The sequence below is a fragment of the Saimiri boliviensis genome, chromosome 20, assembly GCF_048565385.1.
Source record: "Saimiri boliviensis isolate mSaiBol1 chromosome 20, mSaiBol1.pri, whole genome shotgun sequence".
Classification (NCBI taxonomy): domain Eukaryota; kingdom Metazoa; phylum Chordata; class Mammalia; order Primates; family Cebidae; genus Saimiri; species Saimiri boliviensis.
The window spans coordinates 21,926,265-21,951,665 of record NC_133468.1 but is presented as its reverse complement, the minus strand read 5'-3'; the positions used below and the strand labels follow the sequence as shown (position 1 = coordinate 21,951,665).

General features: G+C 42.7%; 1 protein-coding gene across 5 annotated transcripts in view; it reads right to left on the bottom strand.

The window, feature by feature from the left end:
* The window catches only part of ATP10B (ATPase phospholipid transporting 10B (putative)), a 321,028-nt gene that overhangs the window by 54,276 nt on the left and 241,351 nt on the right, over positions 1-25,401 (bottom strand). For 4 of the 5 annotated variants that reach the window (XM_074390675.1, XM_074390674.1, XM_010345327.3 and 1 more), the window contains 6 exons: positions 22,392-22,477; positions 17,610-17,716; positions 13,139-13,270; positions 8,695-8,822; positions 6,861-7,113; positions 5,499-5,737 (listed from right to left, as the gene is read on the bottom strand). In XM_074390675.1, coding sequence (XP_074246776.1) covers positions 5,499-5,737; positions 6,861-7,113; positions 8,695-8,822; positions 13,139-13,270; positions 17,610-17,716; positions 22,392-22,477 — 945 coding nt within the window. Of the gene's footprint in view, positions 1-5,498; positions 5,738-5,759; positions 7,114-8,694; positions 8,823-13,138; positions 13,271-17,609; positions 17,717-22,391; positions 22,478-25,401 lie in introns of those variants that run through there. The other variant, XM_074390677.1, reaches the window with a different exon arrangement.

Below are 25,401 nucleotides of genomic sequence, written 5' to 3'. Positions count from 1 at the left end.
TTGCCTCCTCCCACAGCCTGCACACCTCACCACCCCTCCCCACTAGATGGTATCTTTATTCCTCTGGTTAACCTTTACTCTTGTTTCAAAATTCAGCCCAGGTGCCAACCTTTCCAGGAAGCTTCCTTGACGTGCCAGAATGACAGAGCTTCACTCTTCTAAGCTCCTATAGCACTTCTGCACCCACATATTCCAGCCCAGAAAGCATTGTCCTGTAGTCACTGTTGCTCCTTTTGTCCCTTCTTTGGGCTGTAAGCTCCTGAAAGCAGGAGCAATGTCCTATTAGACTTTATGCCCCCAGTGTCTAGGACAGTATATACCACGGAGCAGATGCTTACTCAATATTTGTTGACTGACCCAATACATGATAGGCTCTTCTAAAGAAATGTAGACAGTGGCAGAGGAAGGAGGAAGCAGACCCTTCTGTTTGTTGTTGGTGAGTGTCTCAACTGGTACAATGTCTTGGGAAGAATCAACCAAAATAAAAAGGCACATACTGGCCAATTTAGCAATTATGCTCTAAGAATACTGTAGAGAAACTAAACACATGTATAAACAGATGACGGCTCAACTATCCAATGAATTCTAGCAGTCATTAAAAAAAAAGATGAGGCAGCTTTCTATTGAATGTCTACTTGTCTGTCTACACATAGGAAATATTCTTTAAAATTCATTATGTTAAAGAAAGAAGCACAGCCCAAAACAGTGGGTATGGCATGCTTCCACTTGCAGTGAAGGATGTGCTCGTGTGAATGCCATGCTTGTATATTTCTGTACACTTTTGGGAAGGACACATAGGCGCTGGTAATCATGCTTGTGCCTGAGGTGGTGGGAAGAGAGGATGGAGGGACACTTACTTTCCACCATCAGCCTTTGGTTCCTTTTGATTATGTAACCCTGTGGGCTATGACTATTATGGAAAGATTTTCCTAGTTGCTGGGGAGCTGGAGGCTAACATTGTTTAGGAAAGTCATGTTTCTGTCCTGTCTAAGGCTGTGGTCTTGATGACATTTGGTTTGAATCAAGAACTGGGGAAGTCAAATGTTAGTAAATGCTCACTTAAATAGGAACACATGAATTGTTAGGGTAAACTTTTCCCAAATGGGGCATAAGCCCAAAGAAAAAAACTCAGTGGTGAAGAAAGAAGGGAGTTTTCCAGATCTTGCCAGCTTCCACCTCTTGTGAACGGTGTCACTGTGGCTCGGTCCCCCCACCCCAATTTGGGACACTGGAGGACAAGGGGAATACAGATAGGCTTCACTGCTTCCTGCCCTGTGTGATCAAATCACTTCCAGAAAGATTCTGTGTACTTGGCTAATTAAATCAGGACTCTTATCTAACCTTACAGTGGGAGTGTGTGTATGTGGGCTGTCCCACCAATTTGGAGCAGACTGGGAGTGCTGCAAAAATCTTTTCCAAAGAAAGAAAGGCAGACCAAGATTAGTGAAAGGAGGCAGAGATCCAATGACACCTCCTTCGCCCCTCTCTGTTGCATTCTCTTCAGATGGGTGGCGGCGGGGGGGGGGGGGGATGTCCACAGAGGAAAGCAGTGGGGAAATTTGGAGGAACCTAACTGGCCCCAGTACAAATTTTATGATTAGGAAGATATTCTTTGGTCTGATGGTGCTGAAAAACATTCTGCAAGTGGCGTTTTTAAACAAAGACTCTGCTCAAATCTTGGCTGCTTACAGACAAGAAAGAAAAAAGAAAGACATTTCATTTTCCATCTGCCAGTACTATTAAACATTGGCTTGGGACTCAGCTCATCATTTTAATAAGTATATTACCCCCATCTTAAAGCCACAGATTTTATTGCAGGCAATTAGGTGGCAATCATTGATGGTTTCTTGTTTTTTCATAGTAAAAGAAAAAAACCCCCAGCTTCTGTTGTTGCTGTTTTTGTTGATTCTTGTTTTATTTTTGGTTTAGAGCAAAGGGCTAAGGAAACTAACAACTGGCTTCTTTAGAAGGTGGTAGAATGCTCCCTGGGGGTTTCAGAGGCAAATTTTGACTGAGTTCACTGAGGGAGTGTAAAGAACTGGTGGTTCCAAGAGATGATCAGATCAGATTGGGTGCCAGATGGGCAGGTGCAGGAAGGCACAGAAGGCAGGTGGAAGGGGACAAGTGCAGAGAGTCTGCCAGGAGTGGGTGGGGGTGGGCACCGAGACAGCCACCTGGAGCTGCTGCAGGAGCTCTCTAGGGACAACGTCAACGATCTGACACCAGCCAGAGGTATTTGACAGGTTAGTACAAGAGTCCTTGAAGACTGCCTACTTCACTCCCTTCAGCAAATGCCTCCCAAGCTGTAGAAAGTGCCAATTTGAGCCAAGTGAAGACTCTTTCCTGGTAGGATGATGGTCTGCTTATGGAGGGTCCCCATCTTGGCTGCTCCCTAGAATCATCAGAAATTAAACTATAAATGCTCAGGACTCACCCTAGATCAAATACACCAGGATCTCAGGGGAGAGAATCCAACAACTGTATTTTATGGAAACTCCCCATTTTCTCTTCAAGACATCAGATATGTGAACATTTGTTCAAGGCAGACAGCTTTCCTTTGAAAGATCATTTAAAACTTCCATTAGGTATCTGTCTGCTTAGAACACACGATTTTAAGAATTAAATCCTCAGGCTGGGCACAGGGACTCACGCCTGTCATCCTAGCAATTTGGGAGGCTGAAGCGGGTGGATCACCTGAGGTCAGGAGTTCAAGACCAGCCTGGCCAATATGGTGAAACCCCATATCTACTAAAAATACCAAAAATTAGCCAGGCGTGGTGGCAGGCACCTGTAATCTCAACTGCTTAGGAGGCTCAGACAGGAGAATCCCTTGAACCAGGGAGGTGGAGGTTGCAGTGAGCCAAGATCGCAACATTGAACTCCAGCTTGGGCAACACGAGCAAAACTATGTCTCAATAAATAAATAAGTAAGTGAATAAATAAAGTAAATCCTCAAAATAAATTCACAAGCCAGAACAATTATCCTCATTTTAACAATGGGTAAGTTGAGGCTTCCATTTCAGTAAGCTGACAAAAGTTGCAGAGCTAGTACGTGGTGCAGCTTAGATGAAAACCTGAGACACTGGACTCCACAGGTGCCTAATTCATAGCTAGAAGTGATCTTGCAGGTCAGCAAAACATTATGTTATTTGATCTTTAGAACAGCTTGGTGAGAATTTTAAGTAAAGTATTTTCAGCTGGTGAAAGAGATATAGAAGGAGGTTTAACATGTTGCTTAAGGTTACCTAGCAAGCCAGTAGCAGAACTAAAACCAGAACCTCCATTACCTAACTCAGCCCAGTGCCCTTCCTCAAAACTACTCAAAGATATAATTGTTCCATTAAACCCAGATTTACAAGTGACCTGATTGCATGAGTATACTTAGCTGTTCATAAAAAGAACATATCACCATCTTCCCTTGCCCAGGCAACAGGAATTGGGACTTAACCCATGTCTCCAGTTCCTTATCGCTCTTGAATGAACTTAGTCAGAACTTGCCTTTGGGACTGCAGGATGATGACATCCGGGATCTGGAGATAGCTCCAGGGTTGACGTGTCCCTCTTACTGACCATCGACTAAAAGCCCTGCATCAAAGTTTTACTGCCTGGTCCAGGAATGCAGTTTTTCTGGGCTGTTGAGACTTGCCAGGCTGAACTAAGGCCAGTGAACTGATGTGACTCAACTGAGATCCACAAAGAAAAGCTTCCTTTTTCTCCCTCTCACTTTCTGGGGGAGACATTCTCAGGCAAGCAGGATACCTGTGGTACCTAGAACTTGAAGGTGCCAAAGACACATAGAATCTGTGCCTAATGAGAATTCACTAAGGTCATTTTACGAATATTTAAGAAAAGAGCTTGGAGAAGTGCATTACATTCATGGGGGAAGAATTACGAAGGATGTAGTCACATGCACACCTTGTTGTTATCTCTCTTGGGAAAATCATAAAGGAGAAAAAATATACAAAAATCTTCCTGAAGACACCTATGGATCATTTCACTTGTGTATTCATGAAGGTCATGTCTTAACACACTGTTCTTGTCTTATCCTTGCTAATGTTGCATTTCTGTGCATGGTAATAACCCAAAAGAGGGAACTCAACTTTGTACTCACCCAAAGGTAGATGAGTAACGACCCAGAAAACAGGCTCACAGTGTTTCTTCTTTGTCTCAGTCAGAAAACACAGTCCTTGGTTATGAATACCAAGTAGAAATATGGAAAATGATTTTGATATCATGTTAGGTTAAAAAAAATCCCAGCATCTATAATTGAGATGTATCATGATTGCAAAAAATGTTAAATATTTGTAGTTTGTGTGTGTGTGTGTGTGTGTGTGTGTGTGTGTGTATGTGTATTCATGGGAGAAATAAAAGACTGGAAAAAAATTGACCAAAAAGAGTTTTATAATCTAATTTTCCAGTAAAGGGATAGTAGCCCTTTAGGTCCCATCTGTTAATATGTGTGTCTTGTTCAAGATTGCTGGGGCTCCCTGTGGCCTCTTCTGTTAAGTGCAGAGGTTCCAGATGATGTGTTTTTATGTTCCCTGGAGAAAAAGTGTGTGCAAAGGAAAGACGAATAGGACAGTAGTCAGAAGCCCTGGTCTGGCCTTGACTTCTAAGGAATGCTGTGTAGTCTCTGAGGGTGGGAACATGGTTTTCTTTACCTGCTACCTGGATGTTTGCTGATGGCTGTTCTAGTGGATCAAATGTAAAAGGACCATATGCAGAAAGCCCCAGGCCAAAGCCAGAAACAAGCAATGCCCATAAGGGCCAAAGGGAATTAGGCAGTTAGCCGAAGGGAAAGAAATGGGCTGGGTAATCTTGACATAGATATTATTTGCTTCATAACTATTTAAAACTTATTTTTGATCACCATCAAAAAGTATATTCTCCCATTTTTTTTTCCAAACACATATACATTACAGGTGTATCTTTTGTTTTTCTCCCTTACAGAAACATGAGCATAACGAAGATTTCTCACTTCTCCTAAGTGTATAATTTTAAATACATGCCTAATGGGTCTGTTTTCTCCCTCTCATGTTCTGGATGAGAGGGAGAAAACATACTCATTATGCATGTTTTTAAAATTATACAGTTGCCCCTACCTCAGTGGTGGGATAAATAGAGAAGGCGGGCAGGGGCTGTGATGAGCTGAAGATGGCATGGCCAGTCTAAATGTTAGGGACCTCTCAACTCAAGTCAATTGCCATGAGGAAATGCTGGCTTAGTGTGGATAATTTTTATAATTCAGTTTTTAAGAGAGAAGCCAAAAAATCTATATGCTTACATAAAATCTCCAGATTTCTAAACACTGAACGTTTCAAATGAACAGGAATTGTCTATGCCAGCAAAACACACTTGTGGACTATATATGAAACCAAGAGCACCATTCTGAAAGCTCTTCAGGGTTTGCACAATCTTTTCTTTTTCACATTCCAAAGCCCTCTCCCATCTCTTTCCACGGAACACTTGCTGTTAAAAGGGGAAATTCAGGGACTTACTATGGAGCTGCTGAAGGCCACAGGAGGCTGTGAGCTTTCACGGTTCCCCATAGACCTTTGTCGGTAGTGGCCCTGGATGGGCACCCGGGCACTCTGGCTCCTCCTCAAAGGCGGAGCACCTTTTTGGCCTCTCATAGTTGCTGGATCCTGGGCCCATCTGGCTGGGAAAGACAGGCATTGGTACTGTGTCCACTCTTCACCATCTGAGTCCAGCTCCTTTGGGGTCTCCAGTCGCTTAGCTGCAAGAAAGGAGTCCTGTTATTGTACTAGTTGTACCTTCACTGGACCATGTTGGGGAGAGACTAGATTTTGGGGTGGGGCAAGAGCATGAGAAAGGCCTATGCTACTCTGGAAAATCGGCATCTGGGCTGACAAGACTGGAGAAAGAAGGGTACAACTAAGTCCCACAGGTTCAAACCTTAGTGGACTACCTACTAGTCATGTGACTTTGAGCTTTGATATAACCTGTCACTTTACTTCCTCAGGGTTTTTTTTTTTTAAGCTTTTAACTCATAGGGATGCTCTGAAGATTTAATGATATAATGTGTTAAAATGACTAGCAAGCTCTAAGTACTGGTAATGTAGCTCTTATTATTATTACAAAGAGATCAGATGCTCCCATGTAAATAGTCTGCAATCACCATGGCAAAGGGGATAAGGCTGCTTATAATATCCTCTCCATCTTTCTCTTTCTCCATCCCTCCCACTCAAAAGAATGAATGATGCTCTCTTAAGAGTCTCCTTTCTTAGAAAGTGTGTGTGTGGGTGGGGGAGGCAGTCAAAGTTGGGGAGATCATGGCTGAAGTAATCAGGTCAGTTTTATGAGTCATATTCAGTCCATGAAAGATAACAGTGCAGGCCTTTGATAGCCCTATCTCCTAAATCAAAACTTTGCCTCAGTGACAATCTAAGAGATCTGTTGGAATAGAAGGCATTTTCCAGATGTGTTAAATCTGACCATGTGCCTAGACCCAGACCTGCCCTGAGATGTCAGGACAGGTGGCCTGAAAAATTCCCAAGCCTTGTGTGACTGGCATATGATTGGGAAATGTCTCCAATCCATTGCTGACAGATAAAAAATCCTGTCTTGTAAAGTGCTTTGTCTAGCACCAGATAAAGATCAACTGGAGGGGCACCACATATGGGATAACTTCTAACCTTTGTGAACAAATGAAAATTTACAAGTAATTGGAACAGCCCTGATCTGTGACAAGGAAGACCACGGGGATACAGGAAGCAACTTGTGGAAATGCCATACAGCCTCTAAGAGAGACAGGAGAATGTCTTTTATCCCCTTGTTTCTTAGGAGAACAGGGTATTTCCTTTTAGAAAGAGGGATGCAGCCCTTGGGAGCTCTCGTACCATTTTCTTGGTGAGAATACTCGCTGCCCATGATGGTGCAACGTCGAAACACCATCTTGTTCTCTGTCAGGGTCCCCGTCTTATCAGAGAAGATGTACTGGATCTGGCCCAAGTCCTCCGTGATGTTGAGGGCTCGACACTGAATGGATAAATCAGTCTCTTCATCATACAGGTCAAGGTCATTGTTCAAGAAGAACACTTGCCCGAGCTTCACCAGCTCAATGGAGACGTACAAAGAGATGGGGATCAGCACCTGCAAAGAGATGAGCTTCTACCATGTCAGAAACCAGGCAGGTTCCCTCCCTTGGGATCCTCACTAGCAGATAGCAAAGACATTTAATGGAAAGCTGAGGTCAGCTCACAGGACAGACTGTGATATTAACGGTCGATGACCTCATGCATCCCTTGGAATTCTTAGGGGAATCTGAAAAACGGATATGTCTTCTTTGACCAGGGATGTATGGTACAAGGTAGGCACTCACCATTGGTTGTCTGTGATTGAGCTGGGAGGGAGTGAGGGAGATTTAGCATCTCTGATTAGAGTCCCTTGACTCCTGTCAGGTCTTTGTGCCACCAAAGGCTGCTGCCTACTTTTATAGGTATTCAGACCTATTGTTAATTTCTCCCCACTGATTCAATACTTGGCATTTACCAGGTGCTTGCTGTGCATTTGATGCTGTTCTAAGTCCTGGAAATGAGTCAACAGAACATAATTCCTGGCTTTGAAGAACTCACTTTCTAGTGACAGTGAACAAACAAATATCAGTGGTGGAAAGTCACATGAGGAAGAATAAAGAAAAGAAAAGGGGGTAGATTGATGGCTGGGTGGGATGTTTGTAAACCATGACCTTTGAACCAAGACATGAGGAAGCCAGGGTGGGAGTTGTGAGGTTATCTGGGGGAGGAGCGTTTCGAGCAGAGGAGAAAGCGAGACACAGGCCTGGCAGTGGGGGTGGTGTTTGGGGAGTAATAGGGAGCCGGCTTGCAGGTGAGTGAGCAGGGGAGAGGGCTAGGAGAAGAGGTGAGGGAGGGAGTCAGGGTCCAGATCACTTAGGGCTTCATCAGCCACCATAAGGACTCTGGATTTCACTTTGAGCGGTTATGAAACCATGAGGGGATTCTGTACATAGGAGGGGTACGATTTAATTCACATTTAAAATAGATTACTTTGATAGGTGAATGAATGGAAAATGACCAATAAGGGGGCAATGAAATAGCCTCCAATACTACAAGAAATGGTAGATGGAGCTCCACAAAAGTAAAACTTCAACTTCTCTCATCTTTTCATAGATTCTATTTTCTTAGAGACCATGAAGATTTTAAAATTCATCTCTTCATCAATTACTGCCTCACATTTTGTAGGTGCTGTTTTTTTTTCCCCTGTCCTATATTAGGCCAGTTCTGTTCTTCTTTTTTTCTCAATGTATCAAATGTTAAACACTAACTTGTGGTTTCTCTCTCTCAATGTTAGGGGCATGAGAGTTTTCTGTAGCTCACTGTGTAATCTTCTTTTATTCCTAGGTTCTGACAAAGGGACAGGCACATATATCTGTCTGACAAAGGAATAGGCACATGTGAGTCGCTGCTGTCATCTTACTCTTAAATAGAAAAGCCTGTAAATATTTCCCTCCAGCTGTTATCTAGGGTGCAAGGTCCTTAAATCACCCAAAATATGAATATTTTCAAAGACCCACGAGAAAATGATGACCATATCCTCATTCTCTTTCCAGTTTGTGCTTTCTTGTGGCCAGCACTGATTTTTCTTTATTTTACAAAGTTGTAGGGGTTTTGGTTACATATCTTATTGGGGCTCTAGTTAGGGAGGGCTTTCTACCTGGAGCAGAATAATCATTGTGAGGAACATGTAGAAGCCTCCAAGGGCACGGGGAAGGAAGCTGCCGTTGGCCTCTGGCACGTCAAAGGGAGGGTGTTCTTCAAAGGTCCCATTCCAGATGCTGTGACCTGAGAGGAGGAGAAACCAGGAATGAGACTGAATCTCCACTAAATCCTAAAATTGGTCAATTACAATAGCCCTTGACACATTCCTAGAAATGGGTGTGCTTTGGAGGGCCCCTCCTTTTTCCATACAACATAGCTCTGTGTGTGTATATGTGTGTATGTATGTGTATGTGTTCATTAAGCTCTTAAGTGGTTCCTCATATGCATTTCAATCCCTTGATAGGCATTAAGTTTGTTTCACAGAGGAAATTGGCATGAGGATTACTTATGTTTTCATTAAGCCTTGCTAAAAAGGAGCTGGAAAGAGAGAAATACTTTTTCTTTTTTGTTCTGTGGTGCACCTCTCCCCTAGTCCCGTCTTATCCCATCTAATGCTCATCTACCTATACATCCATCCATCCATTCATTTTTCTATCCATTAATCTATTCATCAGTCCCTCCATCCACCCACCCATCTACTCACCCATCTATCTATCCATCCATCCATCTATCCATCTCTCTATACACACATCCATCTTCTTTCCTTCCCTTCCTCCCTTCCTTCCTTCCATTTTTCTACTTATTCATCTATCCATTCATCCATCTATTCACCCATCTACTCATCCATCTATCCATTCATCCATCCATCAACCACTCCATCCACCCACCCATCTACCCATCTATCCATCCTTCCATTCATCCATTTTTCTGTCCATTCATCTATCCATTTATCCATCCACCCACCCATCTACTCACCCATCTATCCATCCATCCATTCATCCATCCTTCCATCTATCCATCCCACCTTCTATTCATCCATTTTTCTATCCATTCATCCACCCATTCACCAATATACTTACCCATCTACCCATCCATCAATCACTCCATCCACCTACCCATCTACTCACCTGTCTATCCTTCCATCAATTTTTCTATCTTTTCATCTATCCACTTATCCATCCATCTACCCATCTACTCATCTATCCTTCCATCCTTCCATCTATCCATCCATCCTTCTGTTCTTCCATTTTCTATCCATTCATCCATCCATCTACCCATCTACTCACCCATCTATCCATCCATCAATCCCTGCATCCACCCACCCATCTACTCATCCATCCATCCATCCATCCATCCATCCATCCATCTATCCATCCATCCTCCTATTCATCCATTTTTCTATCCATTCATCCATCCATCCATATACTCACCCATTTATCTATCTATATATTCACCCAGCCACCCACCTAGCCATTTGCCCATCCACCCATCCATCCATCCATCCCTGTTTACTCATTCATCTTCCTCTCTGTCTAACATTGATTAATTCAAGAAGTCAAGAACTTAGTACTAGTTCTTGTCATTGCGGAGTTTTCTTCCAAATTAGGGAGCCAGACATAAAAGGACAAATCACATACAGTATGAATGGTGTAATAGCAGAGCCTGGAATGCTCTGAGAGCCCATAACAACAGCACCAGGTACAGACTGAATTCTGTTTCCTTATCTGCAAAGGAGATAGCAACACCCATTATCTGAGGATTATGTAAGGTGAAGTGCATCCAGCATCTGTTACAGAGCTCACTAAATCTCAGTGTCCTTGTCTGTTAAATAGTAATAATACCTTCCCTATAGAGTTATATTTAGAATAACCTCATGTATAAAATGCTCTCAGATCCAAGAATTATAGAGAATAAAAGGCATAGGGAATGTTGCAATCCCCAAAGATGCTTCCTTGACCAGAAGGTTGGGCCAAATGCCATCATACCTGGAAGAAGAAAGAAAACTTACAGACACAAAGCTATTTATGTGAAGTTAGTATTATAAAGCAGGTGACTAAGGATCAAACATATGGCACAGAGTAAGGGCCACTAGCCCTTAGGGGAGTAAGACAAGAGCATGGGAAAGGCCTGAGAAGGCTGCATGGATGAGAGGGACTTGAGGGGGTCCTGGAGCCCCCACAGGTGTTTGGGTGGTCAGGAAGGCCAGGGCAGGGTATCCTGGGTGAGGAAAGAAGAGACACTACTTTTACAAAATCAAAGTAAACATGTGGTCAAGAACTGTGGAATAGTGCTAATTTGAGAGAATTCATCTTCTATAGGGCTGTGCTTTAATTAGTCACCAACACAGTCCTGTGTATGAATTGTTACCTCAGATAGAATTCTGACCCTCCCCTATGATCTTTCTTCATTTCTTTATGGTTTTGGGGAATCTGCCAAGCAGATTCTGGTTTGCCTGTACCTTATCTTGCCCTGTGACCTTTTAATCACTAACTTTCTTTCTCTGGAGACACAGTGAGATGATCTCAAATGTCCTTTTCACTCTGCTATGCCCCGAAAAAAATCTGTCCTGAAGCAAAAGCAACAGTTCCTGCAGCATCTTGGGGACACAGAGGTGGCCACATGGGTTGGGAGGAGGGTGGGAGTGAGACAACCGCTTGTTTCCCTGCTTCCCTCCCCAGGTGCTCTCCTTACATCTGTGAGCCAGCCTCAAGTGAAGTGCTATTAGACACACCTGAGAACTCCAGGCCACCCACAAGACTCAATCCCATCATCCCTGTAGTGGCACACATTTATTCATCCATCTATCCATCTATCCACACAGTCTTTCTGAGCCCCCAGGAAGCACTCAGCTTTTCAGATACTATGTTTCTAACAACAGCAACTGGTACCATTTCTGACTAAGGTAAATAAACAGCAAACACCACTGCTGCTCATTGGTTTGGGGTCTGTGTGGTTCTGGACTCAGGACATGAGTTTTTCTCTTGATTGTCCCTGGTTCTTTTTGAGATCTCCTTTAGAATCTGAGAAGCATTCTTAGAGTAAGACTACAGACGGGGCAGGGGGAATGTAGGCCCCTCTTTACCTACACTCTGAGGATCAACTTAAAGGGCTCCAGATCACTCCTGTCTCCACCTCTCATGGTGCTTCTCACTCAACTCGGGCCATAGGCTGGCTCTGCTAAGGTCTCCATTCTTGGTTTTACTCTTGCCACATCCGACAGGTTACTGCTCCTCTGCACAAAATGATTTTCCTTTCTGCCTCTGTGCTTTGCTTGTGACTTTCCTGTGGCTAAGAGTGGCCTCTCTCTTTCTGCTCACAGTGGCCTGCCCTGTCCAGCCCCTACACTTGGCTCTGCCACCCTCCTCCTCTGGCAAATGTCTACTCAGCTTGAGAATCAGCTCTAGAAGCTACCTCTTCAAGAATTATAACGATGGGCCCAATGATGTAATCCCAAGTGTCTTGTAAAAGGCAGGGGGAGCTACTGCTGCAGATGAGTAGAGGGAAATGTAGGCAGTGATTGGGGTGGGGCACTCCAAAGATGGAGGAAGGAACCACAAACTAAAGACTACAGGCAGGCACTAGAAACTGAAAAAGAAAAGGAATAGATCCTTCCCTCAGAGCCTCCAGGAGGAACCAGCCCTGCTGATATCTTGACTTTAACCCAGTGGTCCCCAACCTTTTTGGTACCAGTGACTGGTTTTGTGGAAGACAATTTTTCCACAGTTAGTGGGGAGGGGGAGATGGTTTCAGGATGCAAGTGCATTACCTTCATAGTGCACTTTATTTCTATTATTCCATTGTAATATATAATGAAATAATTATACAACTCACCATAGTGGAACAGGTGGTAACCCTGAGCTGCTTTTCTTGGAACTAGATGGTCCCATCTACATCTAGGGGTGATGGGAGATGGTGACAGATCACCAGGCATTAGATGCTTATAAGGAGCATGCAATCCAGATCTCTCATAGGAGCAGTTCACAGCAGGGTTTGCACTCCTGTGAGAATCTAATGCCACAGCTGATCTGGCAGGGGGTACTGCTCCTTGGCCCAGGTTTTAGGGACTCCTGCTTTAACCTGCTGAAATTGATTTGAACTTCTGATCTCCAGAGATGTAAAATAATAAATTTCTGTTGTTCTAAATCACTGTGTGTTCATGTTTTGCAGTGGCAATGGGAAACAAACACAGTCCCGGTGTGCAGCTCAGTATGAGTGGAACAGATTGCGTTACTGATTTGGTTCTTCTTGTTAGACTATGAGCTCTTTGAGGACCAGTCCTATGACTGATTCATCTTGTTTTCCTCCCATGCTATGAGAGTGCCTGTGTTCAGTAAATATTTCTTGAGCAAATAAACATCAGGTGATATTAAAAATAGTTAAAGAGCACATACTACTTTTAGGAGATTTTTCTCTTGCCTTTTCATTTCATTGGCATCCCATTGAAGTAGGCAGAGTAGGCTTTACATTTTATGAGCCCTACTTTACAAGTGAGGACACTGAAGAAACTTGCCCAAAGAAATCGATTACTGTGTTCTTGTTCTTTCCAGAACGTCCCATACCTACAGCTCCAACAAGGCACATGAGGATGAGGATCCCAATGCAGAAGAAGATGTCTGTGTTTATGCGCCGTTCAATCTTGCTGCGTTTGTACCGGGGGCCGCTGTTGTTCAGCATAGCTTTTGTTTCATGGCCTTTGGGAGAAAATGAGGAAATCATTAGTCCCTTAGCTCCCGTCTGTTTATGTCTTAGACCATTCCCTCAGCTCTTCTCACAGCAGCTTCAGATAAAAGAGAGGATTCACTCTTTTTTTTTTTTTTTTTGTGAGACAGAGTCTCACTCTGTTGCCAGGCACCAGGCTGGAGTGCAGTGGCACAATCTCGGCTCACCGCAACCTCCGCCTCCCAGTTCAAGCAATTCTCCTGCCTCAGCCTCCCGAGTAGCTGGGACTACAGGCACACACCGCCATACCCAGCTAACTTTTTGTATTTTTAGTAGAGACGGGGTTTCACCATCATGGCCAGGATGGTCTCAATCTCCTGACCTCGTGATCCTCCTGCCTTGGCCTCCCAAAGTGCTGGGATTACAGGCTTGAGCCACCACACCCAGCCCAAGGATTCACTCTTTAACCTGAACTTGCACTGCCTCAGAAGGTTGCTGAGAACAGCTGTAGAGGCCTCACAGAATTTGCCAGCAGGTACTCAGCGCACATCCCCTCCATGCATGCCAGACACTGCGGTGGACGTTGACAGAGCTCCCACGCACAGGCTGTGCCCTGCACAACTCTAGAGGGTAGTTCTCATTCTGTAGTTGCCAAAGATTTGTAAATTTATTATGAACAGAGTTCTGGCAAATGATAGTAAGCTGTCTTAAGGAAGGGCTGCCTTTTTCTAATTTACACAAAGGTTCAGTTCTGCCTGTTACGGGCTAGCAGTGGGATACAACGGCAAGACATAGGATTCCCATTTTAGTGAAGATATGCAAGAAGACAGAAAGGATAATTATCATTATTAATAAGTCCTGTGACATAATTAATACACAGTAAACCAAAGGCCAAGGTGGCTAAGAGATGGTGTTGGAACGCCTGCTCAGGGAAACTTCTCCAAGGAGATGACATTGAAGAAAAGCCTGAAGGGAGAGTGGAGTTTGCTGCAGAGTGTTTCAGGCTGGGGAACTGTATGTGTAAAAGTCCTGTGGTAGGACAGTGCCTGGGACCAGTAGTTTCCCTACTTGAATCTTTGGTCATGCCTAAGTTGTTGGTGTTGCCTGAGCAAGAGTACTAAGGAGCAAAGGTCTCCACCTCAGCACTAATCCTGGGCAGCTCCATTCCTATGTTGTAGTTCTGCATACAATTTTGGTCAAAGAAAGGATGACAAAGTTTGAAAACTACCCATTTCTTCTGGTCACCTTTCTTCCTAACAGGGGAAACTGTGTGCTAGATGGTAAAAAAGATCTGCCCGAAGTGAAAGAATAAGTCAGCATCTCCTTGGCTCCTCCTGCTGCCTTTGGCCTCTGCCTTCCTGCTGAACCCGCTGGCACTGGAAGGGGCCCGCATGGCCTTGTCTGGCTTGGGGGGCACCTTCTGAGCCTCGCCTGGCTGTGCCTTGCTGCCTTGCTTGCGAGCTTTTTCTGTGGCTGCGCCTGGCTTGAGAGGAAACTTCTGCGCCTCTGCTGGCCTCTTGGCTGCCTTGTTCACCTTGCCTGCCTTGGGAGGCTCTTTTTTTTTTTTTTTTTTTTTTTTTTTTTTAAGAAAGGCCGATACTATTTGTTCCTTTATGTGTAGTGGTTCTTTCAGAAGCTTTTGTAAAGCAGGCCTGGTGGTGATGAAATCTGAGTGCTTGCTTATTCACAAAAAACTATTTTTCCTTCACTTGTGAAGCTTAGTTTGGCTGCTTCACAGAGTCACATTGCAAACCTAAGATTCAGATTGCCGGTGTATTTCTTTCACCAACCCCTGGGACCCAAGGTCACACACCTAAGAGCTCAGAGTCAAACGGAGACTTTGTCTTTAGACAGAGAATCTCCTTTGGGGCTGCTGAATGTTAGCTACAGTGCCATACTCCTCAGCAGTCAAAGTAAAAAAAAATACCAGTCACATATTTTCTGTCCAAAATTAAAGAAAATCAATACATCAGCTCCAAAAGCAAATGACTTTAATGCTGTTTAGGAAGTAGCAACGAAACAGGAGAAGTGAACAAACGCTAGGCTTCCAAAATTAGACTCAAGTTGCTGCAGGTGTGTGTGTGTGTGTGTGTGTGTGTGTGTGTGTGTGTGTGTGTGTAGGGTGGGGGGTGGTTGAGGGAGTGGGTGGTGGTGCTCCAGCAGCACTCCTGGGCCTGTAGCCTCTCTGCCTGCCTCTGAAGTTCACTCCATTGAAGGATCCTGGGACTATCCCCTTCACCCACCTGATCCTTGCCTCTGAGACCCCTCCACTCTTTTGGAAAGAGTTGGGTTCAAGGGGAGGCAGTATGGGACAGTGGATAAGAGTGTGGGCTCTAGAGTCAGAGAGAGGTCAGCCCTGTGGATACCTGACCTTGGGTTACAGAGAGTTCAACTCAGTAGACATGTGAACTTGGGTGAGTGAATCTCTTCGTACTTCAATTACTCATCTGAAAAATGGGAGATGATTGTGGTGTATGAAGTGGAAAAATAAATCAATATACACAAAGTACTAAATCAGTTTCTGGTACACAGTTGGGACTCAATGTTTGCTGTGAGGAGCATATACTTCTACATTGAACCTATTTCTTCTGTAAATCTCACCTTGGCCTTTTTGGGCCTTTGACTCTGAAGCCCTGTTTTGTTTACGGATAATGTCAAGTAAGAAATGAGAATTCTGGACCATTTCTCTCAACCAGGAGTATTTTACTTCCCAGAGGACATTTGGCAACGTCTTGAGAAATCTGGGGTTGTCTGATTGGTGAGGGGTGCTAATGCATCTTCTGGGTAGAGGGAAGAGATGCTGCTAAATACCCTAGAGGATAGCCTCTGTCACAAAGAATAATATGGACCAAAATGTCAATGGTGCTGAAGATGAGAACCTCAGCTTGAGATAATAACTGGTATCTTTTCTCACATTTTGGAGGGCCTGATGTATTCTAGCTGTTGTATTAGACCCTTTACACAGATAACCTCATTTGAACCTTATAAAGCTACAAAATAGGAACTATTAGTCCCTCTTGCATTGAAAGTGTAACCGTCTTCTTCAGGAATATGCAGAATATGAATGGATTTTACCCCATGGCAGCCTGACTAGCGGGAGCCATGGTTAACACTCCACATCTGCCACCTTATATACCACTCCCATCACCTACTTATGTTTCTTCTTTATTTCTATTCAGGCAGAGAAGCAAAGTGCAAAACCTATGTGGCTATTAGTACTATTTTCTTTTTTAGTAGAGTGGAGATTGCTGGAGTGTTCATTTTTAATAGGTTTACCAGATGGTGTTGAATGCCATTGCTAAAGACCTTTGAAATAAGTCATTTAAACTGATGAATATAACCCCCCTCTCCTAAATCAGGGAAACCTAGCTAGATTGTGACATTATTTTTAAAAAGACCTGTTTCTCCTTGACAGTCCCAAAGAGTAAATCTTATGGTAGATGGATATTTAAATGCTCTTCTATGTCCATCAGAAGTGGGGTTCTATGGAGACCAAAACAAACCAAACAAAAAAGCAAATAAGCAAACTATTCCAAAGTGTCCCAGTGAATGGAAGACTTAGAAGGAAACACATTCTGGAGTTTTCCAGCAAAGGAAGACACTCCAGAGAGACCACATTTCCTCTGCTGTGGCAGAAGTCTTTAGGTTCATGTAACAGCAGGTGCACTGAGTACATAGGTGCACTGGTGTTAAGAACTAGAGATATAGCAGTCCCAAGACTGCCCTCCAAGACTTTAGATTTCACTGTGAGAAGAGCTACATTACCTTTTTTCATTGGAAAGCAGAATCAAAGTAGGAAGGAGAGCTAGACCTCCATATCTGGAGCCATAAAAATAAATAAAGATAATAGTAAAAACGTAACTACAAAACAACTAAAACCCACTGAGCTCTCCCTTTGCTATAGGCAGTGCTGGATGCTTTTCATGTGTTGAGTAATTTGATCCCTACAAACACTTTATGAGGCAGATACAAATATTCTCCCCACTGTACAAATGAGGAAATTGAGGCTCCAAAGGGGAAGTTGTTAGGTTTGGTTAGGTTATTCCACAGGCTCAAGAAGATACACTTTATTCTGGCTTTAGATAGTAGCATAAAACCATTTGGATGACTGAGTGTGAATCCCTTTCCCTGTCTTGTGCAGATGAGTGACATTAACTTGGAATCTCATTATGTCTCATGCAGACTAAGTGAACTGCTGTGATTCCCAGCCTCCATTTGCTTAGCTGAGAAATGGGAAGTTACATGAGTAAATGGGAAGTTACTGTGAACTGTTGTCAAGTTCCCACTGACTGACAATGGATTTGGAGGAGGGGATGGAGGAGGAAGGTTAAAGGAAAATTCAGACAAAAGAAACTACCCGGAGACAATGACCTGCATAGATGACAATGCCAACAGCCACCTCAGTGTTTCTGATGGTGCAGCCTCGAAGCAGAAGACTCTCACAGCCAAATCCGGTCCTGGTCTTGTCAGGATGCTCCCTGGAGATGATGAATAAAAGACAGGAGGTGGATGGGTGGCCTCTTCCTTCTGTCACTGGGTAGTGTCACAGAACTAGAAGTGGTGAGTGAACATGATCCTTCTTCTGTTTTTCAGAAGAGTGATGGTAGCTCAGAATCTAATCTCCTTCATGTTCAAGGGCCGATCTCTTCACTGCTCCTAAGAGGCCTAGGTGGGAGCTAGGCCACTAGAAGGGAATTGTCCACCCTGAAAAAATTGCCATTTACCAACATAAAATGCAGAACTCTGCTGAAAAAGCCTTGGCTTCAATTCTCACATTCAAAATGTTTTTAGACAGGTTGCAGTAGAGAAGCCGGCCGAAACCCACCAAAACCAAGATGGTGATGAGAGTGACCTCTGCTTGTCCTCACTGCTACACTCCCACCAAAGCTATGACAGTTTACAGATGCCATGACAATGTCAGGAAGTTACCCTACATGGTTTGAAAAGGAAAGAAACCCTCAGCTCTGGGAATTGCCCATGCCTTTACCAGGAAACTAATGAATCATCCATTCCTTGTTTAGCATATAATCAAGAAATACCCATAAAAATGGGCAACCAGCAGCCCCTTGGGGCTGCTCTGCTATGGAGTAACATTCTTTCATTCCTTTACTTTCTTAATAAACTTTAAAAAGCAAACAAACAAACAAAATTGTTTTGGGGTAAAGTGCAGGGAAACTGGCTTCTGGCCTTAGGAGGACTGGCAGTGTTCACATGCTCACGATCACTCAGCTTCTGGGGACCAGAGTTGTACAAGCTGAACTTCCAAGTCCATAGGAGCCTCCAGGTAGTCTTGCTTTTCATACCATGGGACAGGTAAGAATGGCAAAGTAAGGAAGGGCAGGTCTGGGTGTCTCTTCTTCTGAGCCACATCACTCACTCGGCCTCTCTCCTGTAACAGCTTTTACTTGTTCAATAGCTTATAAAATAGACCTCACAGGAGTGGCCCTTTGCCCAATTTACTGGGAGACAGATCCTAAACATAGAGATAGTTTCTTCCTTCTTCTAGCCCCAGGGAGCATTGCAGTTTTCCACCTCACACTAGAAACTTATGAATCCAATCCTCCACTCCAGTTATTACCTGGGGCCTGGCCTTTATTCTATCCTGATGTTGTGCCTTTGAGATTTTCAGTAAGCTTAAATATAATTTCCAAAAACACTGGGGCAAACAGAAAAATAATAATCTGAACTCTTAGAGCTTTTTAAAAAAAACTTGTAATTCTTTAATACTTCTTATCACTAAGTCCAGTTATAAACCTTTTCCACTCAAGCCTCATGACAACCTTGTAAGATAGGGCATATTATCATACCCATTTTATAAACAGGAAAACTGAGGCAAGTTCATAAAGCCAGGAAATGGCAGAATGAGGATTCAAAACTAGTCTGGCCTCAGAGTGCTGTACTGTCACTCAATATTCCTTTTAATGCTAATGGTTCCTCACTGTGTTTACAAACTACATTTACTTACATAATTTTCTTTGGCTCTTTGCAGGTCTGGGAAGTTAGCAGGGTGATTACTTTTTACTTAAGAAAAAAATGGAAGCTCAGAGTGGCTGAGATTTTTCCAAGGCTATACACTTAGTACATGGGAAATCCTAAGACCAGGGAATCTAGGTCCCAGACACCCACCCTATTGAGATTTTCACTACGTTAGGATACCTAAGGAACTACCACATGCACTCACACTAAATCAGAGTCATTTCTATTTTCAATTCCGCTGAATATGTCAAGGAAGATGTTTCATTTCGTGTTGGTATATTCTTGACCCTATTCTAATGTTTGTCTATCCCACTTTTTAATGCAAAAAATGCTATAGCAAATAATAATTTGTAGTTAGAATATAACTCTTTTGATTTCATTGTATTAATTTTTACCTTTTTAAACACAGCAAGTGATCCTGGTTTCCCATAGGGCCCAGTGATACAAATTTTCCTTTTCAAATAAATTTTAGAAAAAGGTAATTAAAAATCTGGTAGATAAAATAGATTTTACTGAATATGATAAAAATCATAAAGGTGGTCTAAGAATGACTGAGGTTCAGGACCCGCCATTGTTCCCTCTGCATATTGAGGAGGCTGGCTGTGGATTTAATACTGGGCTAATGAATCTTGTTTGCCTCAATGTCAGTAACTTGTGGTTTCAAGAATGATTTTAGAATGTTCTCAAGTGATAGCATATGAGAGAAGCTCCTACTTCTCTTAGCCATACGTTCCTTTTTCAAAGAATGTTAGAAAAGGATTTGCTATCTTATAGCTGCTGTCTATTTAGCGCTCTTGATTTACAAGGATGCTCTACTATATTTCTTCTAGACTAGCATTTCTCAACCTTGGTGCTATTAAAATTTTGGACTACACAATTCTCTGCTGGGGTTGGGGATGCTGCTGCTGTGTACTGTAGCATCCCTAGCCTCTACCCACTCGATGCCAACAGCACTTTTCCCCAGTTGTGGCAAGAAAAATGATTTCAGACATTGTCAAATGTCCCCTGGTTGGAGTGGTGATGGTAGTGGTGGTGGTGGCGGTGGTGACTGCCAGTGGAGAACCACTGCTCTGTAGAGATTCTTTTGTTCAAAAGTCACATTTTCAAATCTGACACCCCTAACCTTCAAATAGATCATTAAAAGCTATTCATCTTCTAGCCAGCCTATGTGGCCTCAGGGAGCTTCTAAATTAACGAGACTCACAGAAGCTTCTGGGAAACCCAGAGGCATCAGACTAGTGGGTTTGCTCAGGAAGAAGGTGCAGACCATCTGTGGGTGCCAGGCCTGAGGGTGTTTTCCTTGCTAAGTGCAGCAAGGGTGTGGGAGCGCAGCAAGGAATTCTCCTTCATTCCATGGGTTACCTACTCAATTGCCCAACTGGACTTTAGGACTCATCCGTGAGTCCCAGGCAGGTGGAGGAAGGACAGGTCTCCCAGAGCAGCAACCAGGAAGAGGAGGTGCAGGGGTTGAATGAAGCTGGGAGAGTTCTGTCCTGGAATCTGTCTCAGGGGGCAGGCTGGAACCCAGGTTGAAAGCTGAGAAAGCCTGGCTCTCAGCCTGAGCTGTTCAGGGGAGAAAGGTCCTAAACAGAAATCTAGCAATGAGGCTGTTCTCTAAGAGGATATGCAAAGTGACTCAAGGCATGAATGATTTGGGATCAATCAAGTTCAAAAACCTAAGGCATAAGGGACTCCTTTCTCTTCAGAGCAGGTGACAGGCTTTACCTCTCCTCTGCCACAAAGTCCTTTTCTGAGGACCTCAGGCCCTTCTCTGCCTGTCCCCTTCTGCTCACTCCGTATTTTAGAAGTAATTTGCCTATAAAAGCTACAGTTTCTCTGGTATTGTTCTTACTGTTTCTCCTTTCTATTTCTCCTCATAATATCCCACACGACCTGAGGACATGTGGGCAGAAGAAAGCAAAGACAGCTGCATTTCAGGGAGCTGCTCAGCCTCATTCCAAGCCCTGCTGGTGGAGAAGTTGGTGGGACATGGCTGAGCTCCTCAATGGATGGCTATGGAAAGTACACAGGGTTGGAGTCAGAAGACCCCCATATGAGTCCTGGCTTTGTCTTGTACCTGCTGTGTGACTTTGGGAGATCCTTTAAATGTATAAAGTCTCAGATCATCTTAATCCAAGTCATGATATTTGCACTCTGGGGTTGTGAAGATTATGTGAGATAATGCTCTGTGGAAGTCCTCTAAAAGCTGTTAAAGCAAGTTTGTCTGACCCACGGCCCACATGTGGCCCAGGGTGGCTTTGAACATGGCCCCACACAAATTCATAAACTTTCTTAAAATATTGTGAGGTTTTTTTTTTTTTTTTTTTTTTCTCATTGGCTATTGTTAGGGTTAAGTGTTTTTTATGTGTGGCCCAAGATAATTCTTCCAGTGTGGCCCAGGGAAGCCAAAAGATTGGACACTCCTGTAGAAAAGCATTGTATAAGGGCATTTAATCACATCTGTTATTATGGCTCTTTATTTTGTGAGACTAGTGGTCTGATATGGGAGCAGAATCACAGTAAAATTCTTAGGCTGAACCAAAGTTGAGGAATAAGAATAACAATTATCCTAATAGCAGAAGCCACTGTTAGCTGAATATTTCCTCTCTACCAGTTGCTGTAGTAAGGGTTTTGTGTGTGCTAAGTCACTTAATCTTAGAAAAGAAAAATCCTTTGATATCAATATTAGAATTTTTTGGACGTGGAAACAGGCTCAGAGAGGTGAATTAATTTACCCGAGGTCACATAGCTTATAATTTGCAGAACCCCTATTCAAACCCAGATCTGCCAAATTCCAAAGTTATTGTTCTTACTCACAATGCAATACAGGCACTTAAAAAAAAAGATCTTAATTAATTCATATTCACCTTCCTGAATCAGAGCACAATCTTGATTTTGATGCTATTTTACAAAGGTTTTTTTTTGTTGTTGTTGTTGTTTTGTTTTCTTAATAAAACACTGGTGAATTTAACCCTGCAAGATAATTATCATTCAACAACAACAATAACAAAAATAAAAAGTTTCCCAATTTAAATTTCTCTAGTCCTTCTTTATCACACACACACAAAATAAAATACCTCAGGATGAAGATGCTTATCTGTTTGGTCATCTCTAGACAATATATTTTCTAGCAGCAGTGGAGATATTTACTAGCAGCACGGAACATGAGATACTTACATATAACCCTTAAATTTGTTGAGGTGGTTGTTGGGTTTCTCACACACGATGGTATTGTGGAAAAGCTCTGGTTCGAACTGTACCTCCTGTGAGAGAAAGAGGACTCTGTGAGGTTATTAATTCAGATGGATCTTGTCTTAATAGGATCATTGGGAGAGCTAATCACTGTTAGAACCATTGCAAATAAGGTAATCCCTGCTTTGTCACACTTTGATAGTTGTAATGTGTTAGAAAAAAAGAATTTAGTCCTCATTAAGGAAGAGAAAGCAAATGCCAATGAAAAGTTTGATGCAGGACAGAGGGAGGTTACTACCCTGATTGCATTTCTCTGACCTGCCTGGGTCTGGGGCTGTAGCTCAGATCTAATAGAACGTACTGCAATGATGGACTGCTTTGAGTGCATTGCGCTGCAGCATGGAAGCCACTAATCACATGTGGCTATTGAGCACTTGAAGTTTGGTAGTTTGACTAAGGAATTGTTTTCTTAAAAAACGTAATTTGATTTTAATTAATTTAAACTTAAATAGCTACATGTGGCTAGTGGACACCACAGAAATAGATGATTAAAAAGAAGGCATTATAAATCTTACCTCATAGAGAGATTCACAGCTAAAATGCTTGTGCATGTAATATGTCCAGGGTTTCACAAATATATATTCATTACCCAGGCATGGTGGCTCACACCTGTAATCCCAGCACTTTGGGAGGCTGAGGTGGGCGGATCACCTGAGGTCAGAAGTTTGAGACCAGCCTGACCAACATGGTGAAACCCTGTTTCTACTAAAAATACAAAAATTAGCCGGGCATGGTGGTGCGTGTCTGTGATCTCAGCTACTCGGGAGGCTGAGGCATGAGAACTGCTAGAACCCAGGAGGTGGAGGTTGCAGTGAGCTGAGATAACACCACCGCACTCCAGACTGGGAGGCAGAGCAAGATTCTGTTAAAAAAAAAAAAAAATATATATATATATATATATATATATATGTATATGTATATATGCATGTGTGTGTGTGTCCCCACATCCACATATATTTGTATAAGCATACACATGTGCATTTATACATTTTAACAATGAAATTCACTGTTCATAGATCTTGAACATTTTCATGTTATTAAATTTTTTTATATCTTTATTAAATATGCACAGAAACCTACTGTATAATATGTGGCAGGCCAGGTCTCACTAATGCAGGCCTCCATTACAACTGTCCCAGCACTGAGTAGCCAGGTTAAACATTAAAAGCTGATTGAGCCAGGGTCCGTATACAAAGGCTGGTGTGTAACAAAGATCCCAGGAAGGTTGCCTAGGCTTTTCCTGGGCCTTGAAGCGTGAGAAGATAACAAAGGAATTCTTAACAGGAATTTTAAAGATTAAATAAATTTCACTGGAGATCTGAAGAAACTCCCCAGGCCTCCACAAACAAGTTTATTGGGGTCTAAAAGACTGCCTTAACCCTTATGATTTAGCAGGAGACAAGATAAGGTAATCACTACAGCACCTAGACCCATTTAGATTAAGTAAACTTACTGAGGCTCCAGAAGTAAGTCTTTAGACTCAGACTTTGGTTATAGATTAGAAGAAGTTAATCACTTATGTCTTTTGATGAATGCATGCTTACAGGTAGACATATAGCTCAGAAAGTAGATAAGCTCTGGAAAGCTTTGTAATTTTGAGTTGGTCTGGCAATAATTTCCAAGCCTTCTCCCTGTAAAACGGTTACAAAAATAAAAACTCTCTTCCTCCCCAGTTCATCTACATCTTGTTATTGGGCCACAAGAAATAACAGCCCAACCCTCAGTTTGGTCCAGGAACAAAACTGACCATATTTCCTTTAATCATTTCACTATTGAATATGTACAGTGTTTCAATTTGTTTTGCTATTATTATAAAAATGCTGTGAAAATAGCTCATAGAACAAAATAAATAGCATTTACTGGACTCTTATTTCTGCCAGACACTGCAATGAAAATTTTATATATATTATTTATTTTCAAGCTTACAATCATTCTATGAAGAAGGAACTTTAATTTGCCTGTCTGTAGAGATGGGAAATCTGTGTCCATGTTCAAACCTATTTAAATCTCATGGGCTGGGATTTTAATCCAAGTTCAACTGCAGACCTAAGTATTTTAAACACATTCTTGATTCTTTACTTTTTAAAGGCATTTCTATTGTACAAGTTCTTTTAGTCCAATGGGGGCGAAACACAACTGCTGGTGGGAGAGCTTGCTTTCTGACTCTCGTCTACACTGACTAGTACTGCTTCCAACTTCTGAGCCTCTGTTTCTTCATTTGTAGAATGGGGCTAACATAACCTGCCCTGCCCATCTTAATTGTGCCTGAGAAAATAGAATCTTTGTGGAAAAGTGTTGAGACATGTAACATTCCACCCAAACAGAAGGCAGCAGTGCTAAAGGTGGGATTGGAAATGTTTTCCTCAGTAGAGCTTTTAGCAAGGGGTCTGAGTTTATTACTGAAAGCTACAAAGGTACAGCTGTTTAAAGCGGCAAATTGATTTGAAGAAATTATAGCATTCTCTGGTTTCGTGTAAATATACTGTCCATTGGCTCTGAGGGGGCGCCAACATAAACAAACTCTCTACTCACTTGAAATAAATTACCCATCCAGGAGTTTCTAAAAATATGGTCCTTTTCCCTCCAGGTATTGATTCTTTCAGGGACAAACACTTGCCAAGCTCTGAGATGAGGACAAATCACACTATAATTTGTGAGCTACTTTCATGCCCCTGATTAAGTCGTGAGCTTCACTTCAGATCCATACCACTCAGTTCAGCGCTGGGTCTTTTTTTTTTTTTTATTTTCAATTCTTTTTTCTTTTTGCCCAACTCTGCTGGTATCAGTGCTGGGTCTCTAAATCCAAACTCATTTCAGATATAAATGGCAGTGGGGTCTGAGCACTAATGATCCCTCTGCAATGCCTTGGACACCCTGCTGCCGGTTTAATCACACCCCCCAGGCCCCAGCCATAAAGTTTGACTCTTGTTCCTCT